The sequence below is a fragment of the Danio rerio genome, chromosome 13 (genome assembly GCF_049306965.1).
Source record: "Danio rerio strain Tuebingen ecotype United States chromosome 13, GRCz12tu, whole genome shotgun sequence".
Taxonomy (NCBI): Eukaryota; Metazoa; Chordata; class Actinopteri; order Cypriniformes; family Danionidae; genus Danio; species Danio rerio.
Window position 1 is genome coordinate 17,931,019 of NC_133188.1, and position 12,299 is coordinate 17,943,317.

General features: G+C 35.4%; 1 protein-coding gene across 8 annotated transcripts in view; it reads right to left on the reverse strand.

Moving 5' to 3' along the window:
* Positions 1-7,072: 7,072 nt before the first annotated feature.
* Positions 7,073-12,299, reverse strand: part of ikzf1 (IKAROS family zinc finger 1 (Ikaros)) — a 36,985-nt gene continuing 31,758 nt past the window's right edge. For 4 of the 8 annotated variants that reach the window (XM_005156619.6, XM_009307224.5, XM_073919210.1 and 1 more), the window contains one exon: positions 7,073-8,429. In XM_005156619.6, the coding sequence (XP_005156676.1) occupies positions 7,708-8,429 (722 nt within the window). In that variant the 3' untranslated portion in view covers positions 7,073-7,707. 8 annotated transcript variants of the gene reach the window in all.

The window sequence follows — 12,299 nt, forward strand, 5'->3', positions numbered from 1 at the left end:
GTTTGACATGATAACTTAATATGATTTAATGGACACTTGGAGGTTACAGCGGAAGGTATAGGTGAATTGGGTAGGCTAAATTGTCCGTAGTGTATGTGAATGAGTATGTATGGATGTTTCCCAGTGATAGGTTGCGGCTGGAAGGGCATCTGCTGCGTAAAACATATGCTGGATAATTTGGCTGTTTATTCCGCTCTGGCGACCCCAGATTAATAAAAGGACTAAGCTGAAAAGAAAATGTATTAATGGATAATCGTTATAAAACAGTTAAATTATGTTAAACATCTTCCTTTATTTCTCTACATTCATACCTACTCAAAGCCTAACTGCAGTAAAATCATGTAAATTAACTTTTGCATCATGGGGCATGGTTGTTATTTGTATTATTAAGTAATAAATTTACTTTACATTATTATGTACTTTATTCATGTTTTTAAAAGCGCGAAACAGAATTTGTGGTGTTTAATGCATGCACTTTAGGGATATATGTCCCCACCACTGTCTAGAGCAAATCTATGCCCCTGAGAAGCCAGAAAGTAAAAAACTAAATGAAATTAAAGTTGTACAGCTATACTAATTAAAGCATCATTAAGAGTACTGTAGGGCTCTAATGGTTTGGGTATTTGCAACTCTTATACTTTACTTTATGGGAGGCCTGACACTGTTGTTCCATATTAATGATGACCTCCCAATCCATATTTTGCCCATATACTAATGCAAGTGTAACATTTTTTTTAATAGTCGGGGTCTCTGCGCTGTACTGTCTAAAGTCAAAGCGGGTCAAAGAGGTGAGATTTGGGATTGAGACTGATGGGGATGGGGTGTTGTGGAGGGTGTTGGCCACATTATCCCTCTCATGCAAATTTACTCTCTCTACGGTTAGGTCCCAGTGAAGCGTGGGGGCCCCGGCGTTGGCCACAGCTGCTTCCCGTTTCTGCCCAATAACACAGCAGCCATCTGGACACGCATAACATTGGTGAGCTCTTGAGTTGGACTCACTTTTTCTCTCTTGACACATCTCTCCGTCCTGAGTTTACCCGTCTCCTTACGTATGTCTGTTCTAGTATGACTACATCTATTTTTTATACATTCTAGTTTGCTATAAGCATAACGCCAGGTGTTATATGATATGTGGTAGCTAACCCCACAGTGCTGCAAATGCAGTTTCAACACTAACATTACCCTTATTTGAATAATGCAGGAAACGGAAAGAGTAAATGTTTGACCAAAAAGCATCAGTTTTTGTGCCTAATCTTTTATAAAAATTTGGGGTGACAGACATCTTTGGTAAAACGTTACTAAGTATGTTCAGGCAGCCTCTATACTTGTGAACAATTATTGCTGATAATTGAATGGAGTGCAAAAATAAATAAATGTTTCAATAATATCATTATATGCATTGTTTATTCATATTTCTATGGCATTAACATTTATATTATGTTCAACAGATTGCTCTTACCATTCAAGTTCATGCAAGGTAAGTTGGATAGCCCCCCTAAATAATTAGCCCCATGTTTATTTTTTCCCCAATTTCTATTTAACAGAGTGAAGGTTTTTATTTTATTTTATTTTTGCCATGATGACAGTAAATAATATTTTACTAGATATTTTTACAAGACACTCTATACAGCTAAAAGTGAAATTTAAAGGCTTATCTAGGTTAATTAGGTTAACTAGGCTGGTTAAGGTAATCGGGCAAGTTATTGTAGATTATTGAAAATAAAGGGTCTAATAATTTGACTTTTAAATGTTTTTTTAAAAAAACTTAAAAACTGCTTTTATTCTAGTCGAAATAAAACAAATGAGACTTTCTCTAGAAAAAAAAAATAATATCGGAAATACTGTATAAATTTCCTTGCTCTGTTAAACATCATTTGGAAAAAAAATAAAAAATTCAAAGGGTGGCTAATAGTTATGACTACAAGTACTGTATGTGTGTTTGGTTGGCAAAAAAGTGTTGATTTGACTACTAAATCTTAAATGTGTTATTTATTTGTTTATTTTTAATCTTAGATCAATAATGAACAGAAGCATAACCACAACTCCTTGTAGCCAGCCTTTCTTTAAAAACTGGACCATATGCACTCAACCATATAAATGTATATACTGCACATCCAATTTTCAGCTGCTAAGGGCCAGACGGAATATGCAGACGTTTTTTTGCTATTTCTGTGGAGAATTGTGTTTAAAATCTGTGGATTTCTGCGGAAACACTTTGGGAGTATCATAACTAAAACCTTAATATGTGAAATAAAAAATAATATCTTTTTATAACTTTTATTTAATATTTGGAATGCAAATCCAATTAGATACACTTTATTTGGTAAACAAAGCAAGTCTCTCATATAATTTATCTACTAAAAGACAGAAAATACTACTTTACAAATTGCTTTGTACATAAATCAGATGAACATTTTTCATATTAGTCAATAATATTACTGTAATTAATTTAAAAACTAGATTTACACACATTTACTCAAGTAAATAAACAGAATTAATAATGGGCTAAAATCTGCAGAATTCTGTGCGCACAGATTCCATGTGGGCCTACTTATTAGATATGCAGTTATATGTAGATGGAAATTTACACTGTTAATTGAAGACAAGTAAGATGCTGTGATCCGCAGCCTACTTTCCTACTTGGGAGAATAATTTCAGGAGCTCATTGAAGACTACCAGGTACATTAAAATGTCTAAATTAGTTTTTACTGTGGATATGTAAGGTTCTTTAAGTGTTAAAGACATATTAGTATTTCCCCCCAAACTTGTAACTTTTGGCTAACTTATAAAAACTTGAATCAATTTATGCAACAGAGGACAGGTCTTAACATCAACACAGTCTATTAGCAAAAGGCAAAAGATAACATTGATAACATTGCAACTAACCATACAATATTTTAATCACTTTGCACCTACTTGTTTTTTTGACAGAATGTTAAGAGACCTGCTTAAAGACCTGCTTCACCAATCGTAGATCACAAGAGAAGATGCCAAAATAGATGACCCCATTATTCTTTCTCAGGGGACTTTTTAAATTTGTTTGTTGAAAATTTTTACTCAAATTAAAGTACTCTGCAGTGTTTTAATTAAGAAACAGCTGCAAATTATAATAAATAATATTTTTTGTTAACATTTTAAAGTAAAGTTTATTCAAATAAGATAACTAGAAATCTTAAATAAAAAATAAATCTATAAATTGCAATATATTTATATGTTTGATTTGTAAATTTAATACATGTAAATTTTACAAACAAAAAAATTTACTTGGAATTCCCAAGTTAACTCAACATTTCTAACTAAATGTATGAGTAACTATGGTTAGTCCTTTACATGGCAAAGCTTTGGAAATGTACTACCCTTTTCTGAGTAAAAATTGTTTCCAGGCTTTTTTCCAAATAAACCTTACTCCTCATTTTTTACAATGTACTCATTTATCTCAGTTATTTAAAAGAAAGCTATGTCTAAGTGGGATGTCTAAACTCTTGCTTTTGTATTATATTAATATGAATATTTAATTTTGACGGTGATGCGGTGGCGCAGTGGGTAGCCTCACAGCAAGAAGGTCACTGGTTTGAGTCTCGGCTAGGTTAGTTAGCATTTCTGTGTGGAGTTTGCATGTTCTCCCTGTGTTTGTGTGGGTTTCTCCCGACAAGTCGAAAGACATGCGATACAGGTGAACTGGGTATGCAAAAAAATTGACTGTAGTGTGAGTGTGTGTGTGAATGAGTATAGATGTTTCCCAGTGATGCTAAAAGGGTATCTGCTGTGTTAAAAAATGCTGGATAAGTTTTCGGTTCATTCCGCTGTGGCGACCCTAGATTAATAAAGGGACTAAGCCGAAAAGAAAATGAATGAATGAATGAATGAATTTAATTTTAACACCTACTCAAATACTCGGTAGAAGTTGCATTTAAATACTACACAAAGTGTACTATTAATGCAATTCATATTCAGTTAATGAAAATATTTCTAAAATGCTTCAATTTACTTTCCACAAACTTACCCTATATCAAATTATGGATCTTTCTCATCATTTCTCATGTTCAAAACTCTAAAGATGGGGTGAAGCAACCGATTCACACTGTATTTATACTGTTTTTAAAATCATTTAATCAATTAATCAATCAATCAGACAAACTCTATATTTGTGTTTGTGTAAACATGTAAACTCCCCATAGAAATGCTATCTGGCCCAGCTAGGACTCAAACCAGTCACACACACACACATATAAAGAGAGTGGTGTGGTGGCTCAGAGCAAGAAGGTTGCTGGTTCGAGTCCCAGCTGCAGCAGGTGTCTTTCTGTGTGAACTAAATTGATTGTAGTGTGTGAATTTTCACCTGGGTATACTCATTCCGAGGGCCTAAGAGACTATGCAGCACCATTGATGCGATCCAAGACCTGTGAATAGATGATCCTGAGGTATCCATAATGCTGGACCAGGCCGTGTCCCAAGCTGATGCTGTGACGGTCATGAAGGAATGGAGTGCATGAAACTGATTCCTGAAAGACCACAGTGACAACGAGTCCTCACACTGATCTTGTAGGCCAGCCTGACCTTCCGCTGGTGTCCTACTCACACCTGCAGCTTCTCCACTATAGTCGTCCAGCTTGTCCAGCCTCTGTTGTCTAGACCACAGCTCCACACAGGAAGTTTGACCAGAAGAAGAATGGTCGTGCACAACAGAGCCTGGTTTTTCTCTAGGTTTTTCTTCCTTTGCTTCATCAATTGGTGAATTATTTTTTTTTCTTGCCACTGTTGCCACTGGCGTGCTTGGATTGAGACTTGTGGAGCTGCGCTTCGGTGGATGTGCTCTACAGTGTTTGACCTTCCAGCAATGAAATTTAAACTATACTAAACTAAACTGAACTTCAGTTCTGCAATCTGGACTTTACTGTAACTGTTATGATGCTTTGACACAGTTTAAATTAAGGAAAAAAGTGGTATATAAATGTGAAAAGCACATAAATTTAATTGAAAATTCACAACCACTGCCAAAATTGCATGTTTTTGCAAAACTGTTAACTCTTAACTTTATTTTCCTCAAACATTTGGATACAATAATACACACAAGTATATAGTACAACTTGAATCACTTTTTTAATATAATACAATTAAACATCAAATTGATCTTATTTCAAAATGCAACTCAAACATTACATTTGAAATAACTGTAAATTCATTTGATTAACACGATGTAGCTATGAACTACGAGCACTCAAAATTATAAGTAACTGTTGCATTACTCTTGATGCATGGAAACTGATAGACAATAACACATATTTAGATGATGAAAGTTTCAGGATAGATCACATGATATCGGTCATCACAGATGTCCAACTGGACTACATTATCTATGGATTTCATCCTTATTCCATGTATATGGTTTCTATGTTCTGTTTATCACTTTTACAGACAATGTTTTCGTACTTAACATTACTGTATGCAAGAAAGTCAAATCATAGCATAACAGCAGACCAATGTCAGGCATGGATTTATATTGACAGAAGGTTTTTTCCAAGATTTTTAAATAATGAAAACCCCACTGTGATCTAGAGAAGAACCTGTGGCCAAATTCACAGGACCAGACTGATGGAAACACAGATCCTAAAATAGAAACTTTCTCCATACCCCTCACTGCATGCCATCAACATGTAGCACGGACTGCACTTTAACCAATCTGTACTTGACAATATTGCCTACAATATTCTACAACAAACAGTCAAACTATGTGTACACCTATTCATTGTCTTTTACGTATTACTGTCAACATTGCTAATTGTATATTGTCTTGTTTTTTGGCAGTATGTTGTTGTATTTTGTACTGTCTGAAGCCAGCACCTAAGCTTCTCACTTATCATTGCACACGTGCTGCTAATGATGTGACAATAAAAGTGATTTGATTTGAGAAATCTGATGTATAGAAATATATGCAAATTACATATGACATACTAGTTCATATGGATTTCATACATATTGCAAAAATTTGCATTTTGTTTTCAACAATTAGAGTTACAAATATGCATATATATGTTACGTAAATATAAAGGTGTCCATATATGGCTGAATATGAACACACAGTATATGATAACATAGATATATGTGTTATCATTTAAAGTGTGTATACAATACAAATGCAGTTAGCATATGTTGCCATATATAATACATAAGCTTTCTATATGAAGATGTGCAATGAGAAAAACTTTCGTTTACTTTACTAATCAGGACTATTTTTTTGTTTGTTTTGTTCACAGTAAACCTATGTTATGATTGAAGGAATATAGCTTTACTTCAGTGATGTATCATTAACAATTTTTAATCATTGTTAATGATTGTTATTTAAATCAATGTGTATCTTGTTTGTGTGTGATCTAAAGTAATGTTGCTGTAGTATTTTTATGATAAAAGCATTATGTGAAACAATGGTCCCGAAAATGCTCTGCTGCACTATATTCAGAGTTTGGAATGTTGTTTTTTCTTTTTGTCATGCTTTGTTTAGGATGTGGGGAGAAAAATCATCCATGATTCTGCTATAGGGCAAACTTCCTTCTTTCATTTCCCTTTGGCTTAATCCCTTTATTCATCAGGGATCGCCACATCGGAATGAACCGTCAACTTATCCAGCACATGTTTTACACATGCACTTCCAGCTGCAACCCAGTACTGTGAAACACCCTTACACACTTTTTTACACATATACACTACAACCAAATTAGTTAATTAAATTCACCTGCATGTCTTTGGACTTTGGGGGAAACTGGAGGAAACCTATGCGAACATAGAGGAACATGCAAACTCCACACAGAAATGCCAACTGACTCAGTCGGGACTCGACCAGCGACCTTCTTGCTTTGAGGCGACAGTGCTAACCACTGAGCCACTTTGTCGCCATTTGTGGAAAAAAAAGCATTATAGAGAAACCTGTGAATTATCTGAATATTGAGTCAAAATAACAATACATTTTGTGTTAAAGGTGTGGTCACAACAGATATGTTGTGTTAATTGTGTTTAGAATTTTGAAGATCTGACAGATCGGAAAAAGGGAACAAATGAAAAAAAAAAAACCTGAATGTAAACAAATGTAAAATATCTTTTATTATTTTTGCAAGCATATATATTCTAAGATGACATAGTATAACGCTGGCAAACTGCATATTTAAATACATTAATAAAAAAAAAGCCAAAAAAGCAAGCGAAAAACAAATAAACAGACAGGTACAACATGTATTGCCATATATATATGTTTCATTATAACAAACTGTTGGAACACAGTAGAAACACATGAGAGAGATACATGAGATGAGCTTAAATCCCCTCTTGCAAATAATATTTAATAGTATCATTGTTAATGATATGCATTGTTTCACTAGTAGTATATCAGAAACTTTGGCTCAAATAAAAACACCAATTTCAGATGCAATCCTTTATAAATGTTGCCGTTTCAAAAAAACTTTTCAGTTACAGTTCTTTATCCTTCTTTAAATCCCTAGTGGTTTACGTACACCATTGTATAAAAATAGACAAGACAGTGAAATATATAGGTTAACTGTATATACATATGTTCAAATCAACCAATGTTCAAAAAAGAAAAATTCTATATTTGAACAGTGTCTAAAAAAATTCAGGAACGATGTATTGTTTCATGTTGGACAGCAGTATGCTGTGAACATTTGGCCAAGTGTTTGTGGAATGACTCTGTGTGTTAACTCAGATGCGGTGCTCTCCACGTGTGATGTGCGATGAGAACTCATAACGGTCCTGACTGCGGTACCCGCATAGGTTGCACTCAAAGGGGTCTCGGAAGCCATGACAGCCCATGTGGATGGTGTACATGACATGATCCAGGAACAAAACTCTGCAGTGGATACAGCGGTACGCCCTCAATTCTTCTCCATCTCCACTTAGCACCTTAAATCCTTCTGATGACGCTATACTCAAATCCATTCCTGCTGCTCGCAAAGCCTCAAACTGCCGGTGTTGTTCTTCCTTTACCCCTGGCAGGCCTCCATTTCTCATACCTGGAGCCATGTGGTTGGTCAGGTAGATGAGACCACCTGTGGCTGCTGTTCCGCTTACCCCGGCCGAACGCTCCTCGTTGTTGCTCTCAGTGTCAGTGGAATCCTGCCCGCTGGGACTGGGGGAACCGTCTTTGTCAACAGAGGCGGATTTGGACTTAGAGAGTAGGAGAAGGTGCTCTGCGGCGCTGTCTTTAGCAGAAACACCATTGCCTTCAGCTGTTTGTGACTTGTGCAGGTTGTATAGAGGGCTGACCACCATGTCGGCGGACCCAGGAGAGGTCTGAACCAGAGGCCGCAAGGACTCTGCACCCAGATAGCTAATTGCACTGTTGATGGCCTGATCAATCACATGGGGCTGCATCAGCTCACCTGAGCCACTCTCGAAAGATAGCTCTGACAGACGATTCTCTCCTGAGGAAAAAATGTGAGAGAGCAAAGGATTTAACTAATTAATTTTGATTTAAAAAGGAATTTACCTATCACAAGAAAATGCATTTCTAATGCACTGTAAAACCCAATAAGTTCAGGTAACTCTAACCATTTGAGGAAACCGATTGCAACAAATCATTTAAGTTCAAAAACTAATCCTAATGAGTACTGTGAACTTAATCCATTTGAGTAAACAAAGCAATTTGAGCACAGTAAAGAGCAATAAATGACGAGATTCAAACCAACTCAAACCAACTGAGTGCTGTAAAACCCAATAAGTTAAGGGAACTCAAACCGTTTAAGGAAACTGATTGCTACAAAAATTTTGAGTTGAAAAACTAACCTATATGAGCACTGTAAACATTCTCCATTTAAATTGAAGTAATGAGGGATTAAATTAATTCGTTACCTTCAACACTTGCAATCAAAACTCTTTTCACATGAGTAGAATTAGCTTTCAGTAAGTTTTGAGTTAACTACACTCATTTCACTTGATAAAGTTGACTGTTGGGTTCACGGGCATAGCGGACATTTTAAAAGCGGGGGGTTGACGGAGCTGAAAAGGATCCAAAAGTTTACACTCATATAATTATTAAACACCTGTTTCTAAATGGTCTGTCTCTAAAAGTGAGGGGGACGGATCCCCCTGCTCCCCCAGTTACTACACCCCTGGTTAGGATTTACAGTGTGGCTATATTGTACTGTCATGATCAACAATAGGACTTTGACTTTTGATTGAATACAGGTTAAATATTATGACATTATGTACTGACTTTGGTTTGTTTAGGTGTCTTATTTCGTCCAAAATTTGGAGTTTGATTACTTATCCTCAAGTAGTTTCAAACACCTGCGACCTTCGTTCATCTTCAGAACACAAAATAAGCTATTTAGGATGATAAAAAGACTGCATTTCCCAAAATGAGAGTCCAAAAAGGTAACAAAAACATCCTCAAAACAGTGTTGTCAGTGGGTAAATCAGAATATTATGAATCTATTGCTTTGTATGAAATCGCATACTACCATCCTATATAGCACACTAAAATCAGTATGTGAGCCAAAAGGTATGTCCGAATTCACAGTACCCGAATTACCTACTACTTCCGGCGAGATTCTGAAGTGTGCATAGGATGGACGCTATCCCATGAGAGAATAAATGAATGGGAGTGAAGTGACACAACTCACAACACTACTACTTGGGTAGGTCACGTGATCATGACAAAATGGCGAATGTTGTATGTCCAAGGTCCATTCATACTTACTGTGAACGAACGGCTGAGTAGTAAGTTTAAATTCATATACATTACCTACTGAGCTGTAGGTGGTTTCAGACACAGCCTATGACAATACCTTGTGTGCACATAAAACAAAAATAAAGACTTTATTCATAACGAGTTCCTTCTCCACAGTGTCAGTATAGGTCACACGTTCTTGAGAGCATTGTGCACTAATGTATACCCCCACCACCCTCCAATACAGATGACTATGCATGACTTACTCTGTTTGAAACAAAGCACAGCAATATAATTCAGCAGAGTGACCGAGCATGAGTAGCACAGTCCTTATATGAAGGTGCTTACTATATTGACATTGAAGAGAAGAAACTTAAATAAAGTTTTCTTTTATTTTTTATGTGGGCACAAATGACTGATTATATTCTGATTAAAGCACTGAAGGCATGTTCTGAGGAGGTATTTTTATTTGTATTTTTTTACTATTGACTATTGTTCTGGATTTTCTTTGAACGTGTCAAGACTATAAGGTATATGCAGAAGCATGCAGAAGGACTGTCAGTAACCTGGGTCAAATGATTCCGGTGTACTGTATGCCATTACAAAATCAGCACATTTAAAGTCTGTTTTCTTTAAAAAAACAACGATTTTTACTGCCTAAATGATATACGCAATAAAGTTGGTCTCTGGTTGTACAAGAAGCACTGCATTAAATAAAATTTTTCTGTGCCATGTCTTTAAAATATTTACTTTAATTTTTGTCCAGTGTTTCTAATGGCATTTCTGCACTCGCCTGCTGATTCTGACAGGTGCATACATGTATACAGCTTTACATTCCAGTTTAAGCTTCAACAACTAAATGAATGCTGGTCTAACTGATTATATTTTAATTACATTACAACATCGATGCTGAAAAAGGAGCTGTATAAAATTGAAAAAGTCACATAACCGTTCACCGGAAGTTTATCGATATGGGAAGAAACAGCTCTGCACATACCCTATTGCTGTGTATGGAGGAAAAGGAAGAGATTTCATTAAAAAAAAAAACATTTTTGTTCCAAAGATGAACAAATATCTGACATGAGTAATTGGAAACAGAATTTACATTTTTGGATGAATTAAATCTTTAAGTTGAATTGTAAACTGCCAATTGTTTGCTTGGAAGTGAACCAAGATCTTTACAAATGTCTTGTTGCACTTGTCTGGTGCACACTTGTACCAAAATAAAAGAACAATTTAACCATAGAGTTTTTTTTATCTAACCAAACCTCCAATGTGTGAATAAAGAATGTCTATTTTAAATAGGTTTAAACACTTTTAAACGCATTTAACACGTTTTCTTCGAATGTGACAGTCTAGGTGGCATCACATAATGCCTCATATTTATCTTTTAATTTCTAAGGTACTCTCAAGTAAAACATGCATGTAAAAAACAGCAATGGGCTTACACTCATTACGTATGAGAACCATTATTAGTAACCCAAAGAACCTTTTAGTGAAAAAAATAAATAAAAATCTTAAAATATTGATGTTTGTTTATGCAAAGCACATTTTAAAAGCCTCTTTTTACATTTTTGGAATGGTTCACCAGCTATACTGTAGCTGTTAAATAAGCAATAGAAATTTAATAATCTTGTAAGAAACTAGCAACGTGAAATTCCTATCGCAAGCCATAATGATCATCTTTTTGCTTTTTAAAGTAAACTCATCCAAGAAAAAGAAATGATGTAGCTTCCTATCATTATTAAGTATTTCTTTAAGTCAGATACATACTGTAAATGCATATTAAACAGTGATCGCTGGATTATCTAACATCTATAATATATTGCTGCACAATGAAAGCAAACTTCAACTCTTACCCACAAACCTCTGTGGCATAGAGCTCTTACGCTTAGCTACATTGTTAGCTATCCTGTCTAGCACCAAGGCCCTCTCAGATGCAGGCATGTCCTCCCTCTGCTCATTCTGGCTGTTCTCTTCCTTCACTATGGAAAGCAAGACAAAGAAACCACGCATAAGTTTTAGATTGCTGTATCTAACCTAAACTCATCTTCTGGCATGGTGCTAACTATGAGGAAGGATGTTTCATGCAATATGATGTTGCACACATTGCTATATGGTTTTCTGTCTCTTACTTTAGTTTTGTCCCTATAGTTTTCTCCTCATCTTGAGAATTGTTTTCTTAAGCTTTGAGTCTTTAAAGGCTTATACTGTAGCTATGGGTTATTTGATATAGGGTTATCTGTCACCTGATAGAGAACTGCCATTGCATTGTTGGTGGAAGTTGTATATCTACTTTTATACAACAGATACAGGGATAGTTCACCCAAAAAAGACAATTGCTGCTAATTTGATGGTGAAGATGCCATTTAGAAGATGGTGACTATTTTCCAGTAAATTATTTTAAAATTTATTATGAATTCAATGTCAATCAGCACTTTGACAGTAAAAAACATTAAAAAAATGAATACCCTAATGGCTCCTGGTGATACATAATAAAAGAAACAAAATGAACCTATGCAAGAAATTTAACAGTATTTAAAACATTAACACCTCTAATCCAGAGCTTTGGCAGACAGTCTCAAGCATGCTCAGAAAGTGTGAATTCCTTCAGCTGATTTGA